The sequence below is a fragment of the Schistosoma mansoni genome, chromosome 7 (genome assembly GCF_000237925.1).
Source record: "Schistosoma mansoni strain Puerto Rico chromosome 7, complete genome".
NCBI classification, from domain to species: Eukaryota; Metazoa; Platyhelminthes; class Trematoda; order Strigeidida; family Schistosomatidae; genus Schistosoma; species Schistosoma mansoni.
Window position 1 is genome coordinate 3,593,173 of NC_031501.1, and position 14,594 is coordinate 3,607,766.

Consider the following 14,594-nt stretch of genomic DNA (forward strand, 5'->3'; position numbering starts at 1 on the left):
TCATCCTTGAACAATCCGTTGAGGTGAATTCATCAACAAACATCAACTTCATTGATTATGAGAAAGCGTTAGACAGTGTGGGTAGGAGAAAATTATGGAAATTTCTCCGATACTATGGAGTACCTGAGAAAATCGTCAATATCATTGGGAATTCATACGACGGACTACAGTACAAAGTCGTGCATGGAGGACAGCTGACAGACTCATTCCAAGTAAAGACCGGAGTCAGACAAGGCTACTCACTTTCCTTTTTTCCCTTTCTTCTGGTGGTTGACTGGGCTACGAGATTGGGAAAAGATGCTGGAAGTGGACAGAATATACATTAAGGGAATCATCAGACTGAGTCACAGTTACAGCTTATTTTAATCATCTACACAGGAACAAACTAATCAGCCTCGATTATTCTCTCCAAGCTGCAAAATAAAAAGAGGCTGTAACAGATGACAATAATACAGTTTTGATTCAACCAGCCGGGTGACTTTCACGTAAAATGGTAGGTGCTGATTCCAGGAACACGCTACCCAAATACAAAACATTTAATTGTGCTTAAAGTTTGGGAACCAGAAAAGCTCTAATTTACTTGAAGCGGTGACGCCGAGTAGCTATACTGTTCAGACTGGAGCTACCGGGAAATTTACAAAAGCTCCTAACATCAGGACATTAAGACAAAGAAACAAGTCAGTTTAAGCTTATTCATCATAAATCTATGAGGTGTGGGAATATACCTCTGTGATGTTTAAGAGTATTTGAACTATAGTACGAACTAGTAATCCCAGGAACAACGCAATTTAATCAAGAAGTATCAGATGAACATGAACGGATGTATTGTATTTTGAACTCAAAATCAAAACAGTAATCAATATAAAAGAATCCCTGGTTCATACAAACACCACAGTCTCGTAAGCCTTACTTCACCCCAGTGAAGCAGTTCAAATTCCATAAGCTACAAAGTGCAGTATTTGAAATGAGTCAAATACACAAGTGGCTCACACCGCATCAAAATTCTGCTAACAATATATCAGTCAACCTGTGAAATACTTAGAATTATTATTTTGGATTCGAAACTACACCCTTCTAACGTACTTGTGTTTCTGAAGATTTTAGCCTTTACAAATACTCTCTTGACTGTCCATTCACACCTCACTATCGATATGTGTGAAGAATGGAATGGGGTCCTCAAATTTTCATGACAACCCCTGGAACTAAATATAAGACAGATGTTGATGAATAGCCTATGGTATCATTACAAGAAATACTTGGATTCAATGAATACTTGTTTTGAACGACGAAATTACTCGTCGTAAGGAAACTCAACCACTTGATTTAAATTGAATATAGCCTATCACAAAAAAATATTTCAGTAGGTGTTATAGTTTGTGGAACTAATATAAGTAATTCAACAGACAAAAGTAGAGACAATAACTTATTTAGAGCGCAGCGAAAGCAAAGTAATTGGTGGTACAGAAACAAAGTAAAAATGGTTTGTAGTAAAAGATTTTATTGAACACAGCTCCTAGGATACGGCCAAATAAAATATCATTCAGGGGACTCCTAAACAATCAAGGAACATTGATTTCCAACTTTGAGTCATACCCCGTTAAGTAGAATACACTTAGTTGACTGCAGTTAAGGAAGGTAGACATATTGGTCTCATGAGAGCAGTATATATCTGTGCATTTCATCACCTCATTACAAACATCCTGCTTAAGTATAGACCTTCTATACATCACATATGTTTTTTGGACTGCATTGATGAGACTGATTGGATGTGAAGATAAGGTCATGTACTTACGAACGATACTCTAAGCGAACTAAAAACACTGGGATGACGATGGTCAACGAAATTCGTTAAAATAACGATTATTAAGTTATTTCACTAGTTTCAGTATCTATCATTACTATGCGTTCTATGGTGCTGTTTTGATGGGTAATTTTGCTGAAAAAAGCTTAATCAGAAAGAAAAAAGATCATCATAATACCAAACTAAGAACTTTCGAAAATCTACGAAAGGACTAACTAGTTTTAGTGTGAATGCACTTTGGAAAATTGTAGTGAGGACACGTACATCAAACAGAAACCGATAGATGACATTATTATCTGCATAATTATTTGATGTTCTTCACATTTCTGAGAATGATCATATTTAACCTTCAAAATAGCTTTTCTTTTATTGGTTTGTTTCAATGAACTTTGTGGTCCAGCGCTCACTCAACTGTTTTTGTTGTCAATACATTTGTTTTTAAGATGGCAACTCTTGTAGATGCGATACAGAGGAAACAGGAAAAGTTGACAGAAAGTCACATTTTAGTCGGCCACATTCAAAAGACATGTAATCGTGACGGATCGAATATTCTATTTCCTACTCGGACATTAACAATGGACTCTCAAGATATAAAAAGCATTGGTTGCAAGGATGAATTGTTAAAAGCGGCTGAGCATGTTAGGGAGTTAGATTTGGCTTGCAATCGGTTGTCTTCATTTGAAGAGGTGTGTGTTTCTATTTGCCGAATAATTGTAATCTGTTATCCAGGCGAAGTTTAGACAGTTTATTCGTTGATAAGTCCAAATTTCAAGGCATTATGTTTAAGAAAATAATAAAGGCTTTATCGTAAGACTCGAGGCGCTGTTTGTGCATATATGATCACATCCAGTTTCCAGAAACTCTTTTGTTATGAAATGTGTTACTAGGCCGATAGTTATGGGGCTCATCAGTCATAAACCTGAATGTTGACTGTTGTAACAGTTTTCGGAATTTATGTGTGGTGAAAAAAGTAAAACCTGTCACCTAAATAAGATGAAACAGTAACTATAACTGAATTAGGTGATTATTATCTAAAAATGCTAGAAAAGTTAACTTAGAAGATCTAAGGTACTTTACTGGTATTACAGTATGAAGTAGTTCCCTATGAACTCATCCGAAGGATTTTTTTAACCTCAATAATCATGGTCGGGATCAATAATATTGTTTGGTAGTACTGTATTTAAAAACTAGGATGCACGGCTCGCTTTATCTGTCAGTGATTTCTCCTACTAAGACTATAACGTCTGCATCTGTCTTATAAGTCCAGTTCAAAGGTAGTTCATTCAGTACAATCTATGTGGTTTCTTTGTTGGATCAGTCATTTTACAGAATGTTATTGTGATTATAGGGAAACCTAACTATTGATAGAACTAAAAAACTTCTGATTACCTAAATTGGTTGTGAACATTTTAAAATCAGTAAGTGCGATACATTATGGTCTGTTATACTTAGTATTGATAATGATCATACTGTACTCTGTAAGCAGAGATGTGTCTCATGTATTTTTAGACCTAGTGGGGAAGATCAGTATGTATCTATCCCGGTCTTTGACATCGACTTAAAGGAATGTAGTCGGATAGGACAAATATTATTTTGGCTTTTGCTGCTACGTAGTATTATAAGTTCGTTTGAAATAGAGGTTAATATTACTGGCAGATCACAAGCTAATGTTTGTTGCATTTGGTTTCAAATCCAGCATGAAAAAACTTACAGCAAATCGATCTCAAAGGTAGGCACTTATTGTAAGTTTGGGGCTGAATATCGCTTCATTGAAGTTTTTGGTGGGGAAATATGCTGTTTAAACTGATAGACAAACACCTAACTCAACGTAAAAATCAGTTATTTCTGGATTTTTACTAAATACTATGAAGTTTGTCTTTCTATAATGTTCGGGCATATTCGGGAGTCTGACAATTCAAAGCCTCACTAGTAGGAGATGAGATAAAAGCAAATGGCCAGATGTTTCACTTAATTTAGCTTTAAAGTTGCTAATCAACTATTCGCCGTTTAGATAATTGTTATTTAACTAATTAATTTACACAGTTTCTTAGCGATTAGTAATTACATGGCAGCACTGTAATATAAAAGTATCCATACGATATTTGTTTTTGATTAATATTTTGTGATGTTTATATGTTGTTTGTTTTGTCTTTTTAGGTATTTAAAATTCTATGTTGGCTTGAAAAACTTGAATCATTAAATTTAAGTCAAAATCCACTAGGTTATCATATCTCTGATAACCAATCTTCCAATTCATCTTTTGATGAAGATACTATTGGTTTATTATCTACTGAAGGAGAAGAAAATATTCAACCTATGAATAGCTCTGAATTATCTATACAAGATCAAAATTACTTTTACTTTAACAAATTGTCATCATCCAAGTCGAATAAAATACTTCAATCTAAACATAATGAAATTGATTTCTCACCAATTTTTCACAATGAATCCATGAATGATTCAATGGAAAAAATTAAGTCGACTAATCATCCAAATGATGATGGTGTTGGTAGTAATGGTTATCTCAAACAAACAGGAGGGAATGAACCATCTGCCATGAAGACGCTACCAAAGGTAAGCGTTCTACCAACTGTAAACCGTTAGACGGAATTTTCTCATTTACTTCCTGAACTGGTTAATTATGGAGATCAGTTCAGTTTTGAGACGACTTTCGTCACCGATTAATCTTAATTGGGGGGTTTTTGAAGCCAGCTAGCGCTGGATAGTCATCCCCTTTGATTTTGGTACTCCTCAGAGGTGTATATTTACAATCTCGACAGGAACCATATCGTTTAAGAAATCGAGTCGTGATCACATAATTTAGATTTCCAAATACTCGTTCTTTAATTGATAGACGGATATCTCGTCTTCGCCATAGGTGACGTAAGTTTGCAAAAGCCAAACGAGCCTTTTGAATCCGTGCTGAGATTTCGTCAGACACCAACCCATTAGGGCTGATCAGACTTCCAAGATAAGTGAAGTTGTCAACGCGTTCGACCACTTCACTCCCTATCTTTAGTTCAGGTGTTGACGCAGACCAGTCCTGGAGTAACAATTTACATTTGGATGGGGAGAAACGCATCCCAAACATCCTGGCATTATTACTCAGTTCTAACAGAAGACTCTGCATTTTGTCAGCGTCTTCACCAAACAGGACTATGTCATCTGCGTATTCTAAGTCGCTTAGTGGACCCCCTGGTAGGAGATCGATTCCTGAAAATTCAGTTGACGAGAGTGTTATTTCCAGCAATAGATCTATAATGAAGTTAAACAAAAATGAGGATAGTGGACAGCCTTGTCGGACAGCACTTGAGGTTGTAAAATCAGATGACAGTTCGCCATAAGCTCAGATTCGACTGATAGTGTTTGAGTAAAGAGCCTTCGCTGCCACAGAGCCTCTCGGTCTACAGAGTCAAATGCTGCTTTTAAGTCAAGAAAAACTATCATTGTCGGACGCCAATAAGCAAGTCTGTGCTCTAAAACCTGACGAATAGTGAATATGTGGTCAATACAGCCACGACCAAGTCTGAAATCAGCCTGATTTTCTCGTGTTTGCAGTTCACGAGTCTTAGTTAGGCGCCCGATAATTATTGAGGCTAGTATTTTAGATACTATGTTAGTCAGACTAATCCCTCTATGGTTATCACAGGGTGATTTTGGCCCCTTCTTATATATTGGGACAATCAGAGATTGTGACCAGTCAGATGGGATTACGTCCGTTTCCCAGATTTTAGCCAGAATATTAGTCAACCTAATCGCTAAAATTGGACCACCATATTTAAAGACATCTGGACCAGCTGCTCTTCCTCGTTTCAGATTACTTATAGCCTTTTGAACTTCAACTAGAGTCGGGGGACCTACTTCAATGTTCCATTCGGACTGTTTGGGAATGGTGGGTAACTGTAGAGTAGCTGAAGGCCAGCTAAACTGTTCTCTAAAGTGTTCCGCCCATGGTTCTAAACGTCTGGGCTGAGAACAGATAAGAGTTTCGTCTTTTTCCGAGAATACCTCGCTTATACTTGACTTCTTAATTCCGGTTTCTTTTATTAGTCTGAAGAGTTGTCTGGTGTTGCCTACAGCCGCTGCCTTTTCCATCTCTTTTGCTTTCGTTGCCCACCACTGCTCACGATCGTTCCTTAGACTTTTAGTTAACCTAGATCTAATTTGTTTACGCTCTTCGTCATGTTCAGAGCGTGGTGGGATGAGTTTACTTGAATCCATCAGTGAAATAGACTTAGAAGAAATCCACTGGTTTTTTGGAGCCCTATGGTTTAAATAACTAGTAGATGTTACTGCTGTTTCCACAGCTGTTTGTGTGTCTTTCCAAGCAGCATCTCGGTCAGTCTCGTCTAAAGAACTGCCTAGATGTGAACTTTGCCTTTGGACCTTGGGGTCTTCTGCTTTTAGTCTTACCGCTCTTCAACCGACCTGTCTGGTATGGTAGGACCTTGAGGAACGATTGTTCTAGTCAGTATAGCCCGATTGGTTCATCACGATAAGCAAGCCCGACCACCACTTCAAGGTAGTAGCAACGGTCGTGATCAAATGATTCAAAATATTTTTTTAATAGTATGTCACATAATGCTGACAAACTTATTTCCCTCATTACTTTATCAAAAAAATTGATTATTGAGGATTAAATATCAATAGAAAATTTGCTTAGTTTCAATCTAAAACTTGTTAAAATGAATTCTTCAATCATTTAACCCAGGCACAGTGTCTATCATCAAGAAACTGGAGAATCTGATTCCGGTTCCAAAAAGCAGTTGCAGTTATTATGTATGAATGAAAAATCTTAAAACTTGGATGAAACAACCATATAGTTCCGCTCTGGATTTTAATATCGTTTAAAATAACATCATTTCAGAATCGGAACCTCCTTGTGAATTAGTATATTTCATATTAGGCTTGAAATTCATTTCTGTGTTAATGCATAAGTGTGAAACATAACCTGGTATGGATGGATAAGATAAGACTATGCAAACATAAGTTCCTTCGAATTATTGCTAGGGTATGACGGAAATAGCATTTAAGAAGTGGTTTTACTCGCTGTAGGATACTAAGTTAAGGTGGTAAGTTATTGAAGCTTTAAACTTGTTACGGTCGGAATATGTTATCCCTATGCTCAACCAACTACTTCTGAATACCGTGACGGTCAGCATAGGAAGTTGTAGTATTCCTTGCTAGAGTCTTCGTGATAACCGTAAATAACAGTTTGTAGACTATGTTATATGGCTGGAAATCATTTGTAGGGGTGCAGATTTTACTTATTTTTTGTCTTGCGTATTCTATATTTTCGTTTCTTATGTCTTCATTTGGTCTTTCTAATTGTGGCTACTGTTAGTGTTTTTACTTCTGCGGCAATGCCTAAATTGATGATAAGGAGTGAAGTTGTTGAACGTGTCGATCACTTCACTTGGAAGTCTTATCAACCCTGTACGAATAGGGTCTGATAAAACCTCAGTTGGCGTTTGTCAACTTGCGTCACTAGTGACGTGGGTGTAATATTCGTCTGTCAATCAAAAGAGCGAGTACACCATTCGGTAGTTCGCTCTGTTCTACTTTACGGTTGTGAAGTTTGAGCTTTAAAAATAAAGGATACTCGTATATTACTAGTAATTTTACAACTGCAGATCTGGATTCAATTTCCTTCACCACCATCATACCCATCATATATTCTTCCACTTTAAAATGATCCAGAAATTAAATATCTCTTCAAAATACAAGTCGACAAACAGATTAAATTAATCATAGTTAAGTTCTATCCTTATTTTAGTCAAACCTCAATGTTCTTAGTTGAAAGCGTGAGTTAATTAAAGCTAGACAACCAAGGAAAACCTGGAAGCACTGGACGGTCGTTTCGTCCTATTGTGGGACTCCTCCACAAAAACCCCCTTCTGATAATTAATATAATCATATGCTCACTAGTGACTGACTTCGAGAGGTAAATCCAGGAGTTCTAGTGAGAAGCAGTGACCAGTGGAGTTCAAACCACGTCTGTTGTGAGATATCAACTCACTGAAGACAATTGGTGAACGGTCGCTCTACTTCGTGGATTGGTTAGAGTTAGACATTAACACCATCGGATGCTGGCTCAGTGGTCTCGGTTAAGTGCTCTGGCGCGAGACTGATAGGTCCTGGGTTGGAATCTCGTGAGGCGGGATAGTGGATGCACACTGCTGAGGAGTCCCACAATAGGACGAAACGGCCGTCCAATGCTTCCATGTTTTCCCTGGTGGTCTAGCTTCAATTGACTCACGCTTTCAACTATGAAAATACTAAATCTCCACAAAAACCCCCTTCTGATAATAAATCTTAATGTTGTTGTTTTTTTCGTGAATAAAAAGTACATTTTCTTCCTTTCTTACTCGAATATTTTCTAATGTTTCTTCTTTTCGTAAAACTATTATTTTTAATACTATTACCCTTCCGTTCGCTTTAAATTTGTGCAAATTTCTATTCTATTCCTTATTTACAATTAATTTCCAATGCAAATATTACAACAATAATAACAACTATATACGGATATATGGAAGGTAATTGTATAAATCAGGTGATTGGTATGATTTACTCGAGTGAGAGATTCCATTATGTCATCACATGACCAGTCAACTTGTATGCATATGTGTGTGTGCGTGTTCATATGCATATATATATTTTTCACTAATTCAATTCTCACGTGTTTTATACATATTGAATAGTGAAATTTCAATTGGCGAATCCTAATATTTTTCTTATTTTAAATTACTAACCAGCTTCTTTGTTTTCTAGCGATTACTTACTTACGCCTGTTACTCCCAATGGAGCATAGGCCACCGACCAGCATTCTCCAACACACTCTGTCCTGGGCCTTCCTTTCTAGTTCTATCCAGTTCTTGTTCATTCTTCTTATGTCTGTCTCTATTTCTCGGCATAATGTGTTCTTTGGTCTTCCTCTTCTCCTTTGACCTTCAGGATTCCATGTGAGGGCTTGTCTTGTGACGCAATTGAGTGATTTCCTCAAAGTGTCCCCAACCCACTCCCAGCACTTCTTCCTGATTTCTTTCTCTGCTGAAATCTGGTTTGTTGTCTTCCACAGTAGCTTGTTGCTGATAGTGTCTGGCCATCGGATCCGAAGTATCTTGCGTAGACAACTGATAATAATACACACTTGTATCTTCTGGATAATGGCTTTCGTAGTTCTCCACGTCTCCGCCCCATACAGTAGAACTGTCTTGACATTTGTATTGAAAATTCTAACCTTGGTGTTGGTTGACAATTGTTTTGAGTTCCAGATGTTTTTCACTTGCAAATATGCTGCTCTTGCTTTGCCGATCCTCGCCCTCACATCCGCATCTGGTCCACCGTGTTCATCAATGATACTGCCCAGATATGTAAAGGTTTCCACATCCTTGTCTAGCGATTATAAACTATTTTTTCCTTTTCCTGAAGATTGGTGTCAATACTTTAAACCAGTTACACAATGATTTGATCAAAGTGTTCAATGTAAGATTGAAAAGAGTTGTTTTACAAGTTCGATTTATTTAAACATTAAGAAATAATATCCATTAAAGAACAAATGGTTCAAAATCGTTTGCAATGGCAAAGGTGCATCCACTCTTTGTGTTCTGCCAAATTCTAATCTTCTGAATTCTTCTCTCTCTTTTCTCTTTCCAAATTTATTCCACTGGATTATACTCCTTGAATAACATCTTCAAACCCTAATTTTTCCTATTACTGCTTATATTCTTACTACTTCTACCATTATGGGATTTGAATCGACAACTGCATCTCTGTGCTAATGTGGTATGGCAATTCGAACTGATGTACGTACGTACGAAGTTCTACGTTGTAACTGACTGACTGACTACCGGTTTTGTATCACTTATAACCATGTTGTGTACACATGATAATTCCCTGATTGTGTTGTTGTACGGTAAGAGATCTCAGGTTTATTATTGTATAGGTTTTGAGTGATGAATAAATAGAGTGCGATAGATGACTAATCCAGGTAAACGTAAAGTATACCGCCGAACGACCTTAGAGTTTTAACCGGTTTTAGTTGATTAGAAGACAACAGAGATAATTAGATAGATTTTCCTTCTAACAATTCAGATATTAGGATCCTGGCATTATAGCTGATGTCAGTTCGTGATAGAAAGCCTAACCTTAACTCCCAATTCTCAACGTCAAATCCTATCCCTATTTTGATATTTGCTCTATGAACTTTAAAAAGCGTTTTCTTTCCTCATTGGTTCGGCTGTATACTTTATGTTAACTTTAATCTGTCCTCGTCCCTTGATTGAACGTCAGGTTAGAAGGGATTCGAGGATTAATAAGTATTTATCTGTTAGCTGTTGTTTGTTGATCACTTTGTCATTTGATAAATGGGTCACTGGCCCTCCAGGCAACATGGGAGAACTAATCGACTAGAGAGAGAGGTCATGCAACTGCTGTCCTGTAATTACAGCCTGATCACACGGACCCCAATATAACTCAAGCTCTTGCTTTTTTCCGTTTATATGAGCAACAATTCGAACTAATCCACTATTGGCCAAACTCCATGATTATTGGACAATAATTGGATAATAATGTGTTTATCATGTATGTGTTATCATGTTACCGTCAACTTAATTTTCTTTGTGTATAACATTTTCCTATTAAATTTACAGCATCTTTTAGCTCCATCTGAACTGGCTTTAAATTCCGGTATTATATCTCCTAACAAAGTGTTTCCTTGTTTAAGTGTACTAGCATTGAATTCGACGTATGTACCATGGAATTGGGTGATTGATCTGCTTTATCGACTACCAAAGTGAGTTATAACAAGGGAAACTTTTGTTATTATTATTAAACTGTACAGCCGAAAGTATATCGTGATAGAAAGATTCGTTGAAGAAAGAATTTCCCACTTGGATTTCTTGTAACATATGTAATATAAGCTGCATTATCCTTTGTTTTATTATGTTAAACTCACCAGTCACCTATAAAATTCGTAGTACGGGCCCTGTATAGTTCATAGATTTTCACTGTTGAAGAGAAAGAGAAAAAGAGTGGTTTATATCTGAAGGGAAATATCTGCAGAAAACACTGTATTCTAATATCTTGATATGTGAATTATCGTCATTAATAATAATGCATACCAATGTGACTAACTCAAAGATATCAATAATATTGCTGATTTGATTAATTCCTTTTTCGATATTACACATTGTGTTGAAAAGATTAATGTACAATAATCATATATAAATTGGTCGTTCATTGATTCCTCACCTGATTTGGCCACTCTTACTAATCCTGAGAATAGATTTTGTATTCTTATAGTTCATTGAATAGAAAGATGTCCTTTTTTTTAAAGGAGAATATTCACCAACACAATCCATCATTGACATATCATATTAAATGGCTCAAAATCGTTTGCAATGGCGAAGGTGCATCCACTCTTTGTGTTCTGCAAAATTCTAATCTTCTGAATTCTTCTCTCTCTTTTCTCTTTCCAAATTTATTCCACTGGATTATACTCCTTGAATAACATCTTCAAACCCTAATTTTTCCTATTACTGCTTATACTCTTACTACTTCTACCATTATGGGATTTGAATCGACAACTGCATCTCTGTGCTAATGTGGTATGGCAATTCGAACTGATGTACGTACGTACGAAGTTCCACGTTGTAACTGACTGACTGACTATCATATTAAATACACTGTTATTTTAGCTACTTTCATTAATCATTTACTTCATTATACCTTGAAATGTCTTAGAACAATTTCCGATAACTCAGGTACATTCACTCTTTATATTTCCTTAGTTCTTAATTCTCTTAATTATTAATGAGACGATGTAACAGCTTGAACCTATACATATGTGCTCCTGGTTTTGCAGTTGCATCTGACTGACTCATTGCATAGTTACTATCTTAAATAATGATGGTTAAAAGAATTGGGAAATTTTATAAAACTCAAACAGTTGTTTATAATAATGAGCAAAATAAAAGAGATTTTTTTCACTGATCATTATGATAGGAGCTCAGAAATGCAGTGATCACAGTAAATTTTAGTTACAGTGAAAATATTATTTCATTTTGTGTGTGTGTGGGGGGGAGGGAGATTGAGATATGTAGTCTGTCATTTGAATTGATCCTATGCCTGAGTGTTGTTGATGTTTGCTCAACAACTCCTGCCCCCACAATCCACACAGATACAATTAAAAAACAAAATAACTGGGCCGTTTTTTATGTGATGGATTCATACATTTATTTTACATAGAAATAACCACTGTTAAAATTCATATTATCAAGAAATAGTAATGATTTCAATAATTCCATTGTTGATATTCAATACTGAATTTTCGATCAAGCTTTGTCGAGACATGTGTATTCTTCATGTATTGCCTCGATACAGCTTTTGTTGGGGTGATCCTAAAAATTTCTCGCAATAGACAAGAAAGGCTCAGGAAACACTAATAAGCATTTTGTCCAATCAGCGTTCACTCGAAGTTTTACCAGAAACATCACGAAAGTGAAAAGCCACATGTAGAGTTTCTGATTGGCCGATTACTACACTGCTACTATGTTTAGTAGCATCCCAGAATTTCAGGAAAACCCAAGGACTTCTAAACTACTATAAAAACCCTATATTTTCTGTACATAAATGAACCTTTGGAGTAAAGTGTTTCTCGCATGTTTTGCGCCTTTTCTCTCGTGTTTAAGTGGCTGTGTAGATTTAGCTTGGGGGGTTACGAGACTAGCTTAGGATCCGAATATAGCGTTCAATTAGCAAAACGTATCACTATTTTATCAGAAATTTTAGTAAGGTTGAATAGTAGCTAATAGAGGAGTTCAGGGCACGTGTTCCTTCTTATTTGGGAATTATCTGTAGCTATGATTGTGAATATCGACAATACTGAAATGTAGCAGATATTCCAGATGACAAGTTAAAAATAAGACAAAATATGCCTCCTGAATTCTACTACTAGCCACAATCCATCCTATTTTAGAGAATGGTTAAAATTCATTCAAACTACGAATGAGCGACAATAAAATTAAAAACCCTATTATAAGGCTTATTTATTGATCGCTGCTATCAATAATGTAGCTTAAATGAAGTATTATTTTAATTGAGATCGTGAACTGATCACCATTGAAAACCTGGAAGCACTAGACTTTCGCAAAATGTTTCTTACTTGACTGAACGCATAATTTTCAAATGATTCAGAATTGAAATATCTGTCTGTTTTGGCGTTATGTACCAATTAAGTTTGATATGACCAACTTTTCTCGCACCAAGATGCATTAATAATCACTTGCGAAATCTTCCAATCATAGCATTGTTTTCACCTATGTCTGCTTCCTCTCTCTCTCTCTCTCCCTATATATAAATTCATTTCTTTACAGTGAATATTCGTGAAATTTATTTGTTCAGATAATCTTTCTAAAAACTAGTTTTTGGAAAGTTTAGCATCATTTTAGGGAACTAGTTAGTGAGTGATGTGTAAAATCATTCAATATTTCACACATATTAGACAAACATTCAGAACTAGAAAGTACTGGATAACTGTCTCATCATAGTATGGGGCTCCTCAGCAATACAAATCTCTTATATGATGTTCCTGAGTTCGACCTTAAATGCAGATATTGGGTGCGTACTTCTAAGGAGTCCCATACTAGGATAAGACAGCTGTTCAGTGCTTCCTAGTTTTCAACAGTTCTTTAACCAAGTTCAATCCGTGTTATAAACTGCAAAATTCAATAATCTTCAGAACATCGCCTCCTCCCCCGTACACTAATAAAAATATTTATATTTAATCTCCCTATGTTTTTAATCTCTCTTCAGCTTAACCGATTTACACGTTGCACGTAATAATTATGGAGCAGAAGAGCAGACTGAATTATCTTCCGATCATAATGATGATAATGATGCCACACCATTACCTGTATTTCCTCATTTACACAGTTTATATTATAGCGATAATGGCATATCGAATTGGTGGACAATATGTCGTTTGTGTAAACATTTCCCTGGATTAGAACAATTGATTTTATTAGGTAATCCTATTGAACATATACCATTTCCACAAGAGAATTCACATACATCTGAGCATACTACTACTGATAATAATAATAATAATAATAATAATAATAGTAATAATAATAATAATACTGATAATAATACATCAAGAAATACTTGTTATCATCAATGCTTATTTCAAAATGTACATACATTAGGTTTGTCAGAAACATTAATCAATCAATGGGAAAGTATTGATGCTTTAAATGAATGGATGCCTAGTTTAACCAATTTACGATTAGGCAATACTTTACCTGTATTTCAGGTATGTTTATTGTTGTTGTTATTATCTGTGGGTTCGTATACTCTTTTTTTTGGAAAATTATTACTTCATTAATGATTGTATCTATTGCGAACTAATGCTAGCTGGATAGTTACTAAACATTAAAAGATATTGAGATGTCACATATACCTAACCATAACTTACCTTGACTGGTGGTATTTACTGATGTAGATGTAGGCTGAAAGGAGTCTAAAGGAGGTGAAATCAAGATGTGACATCAGTTCATAAAGTAACTGATTGTTGAAATGAGCCTTGTTGGTATATGTAGACTTGTTGGGATCTGTCCTATTATTGTGATCAATCGTAAGAGGAGACGTTGAGTGAGATGATTCAGGATCAGTCACAGTGGTGCACAGATGTATTCACTTTTCATATTCTTTTAGATCTTAAGTTTGGGTTTTTTTTATACTTTTTATTCCACGAATTTATTACGTCTCCTTGAATTATATTGTCTAACGCTAA

General features: G+C 35.9%; 1 protein-coding gene across 1 annotated transcript; it reads left to right on the forward strand.

Annotated features, from left to right (window-relative positions):
* Window positions 1-2,223: 2,223 nt before the first annotated feature.
* Smp_003270 (hypothetical protein) lies at window positions 2,224-14,186 on the forward strand (the record flags this gene model as incomplete). Its single annotated transcript, XM_018798634.1, has 4 exons — window positions 2,224-2,487; window positions 3,959-4,375; window positions 10,453-10,595; window positions 13,616-14,186. Exons 1-4 carry the CDS (start codon window positions 2,245-2,247, stop codon window positions 14,184-14,186), a joined length of 1,374 nt encoding a protein of 457 aa, XP_018653556.1. The 5' UTR covers window positions 2,224-2,244.
* Window positions 14,187-14,594: the final 408 nt, after the last annotated feature.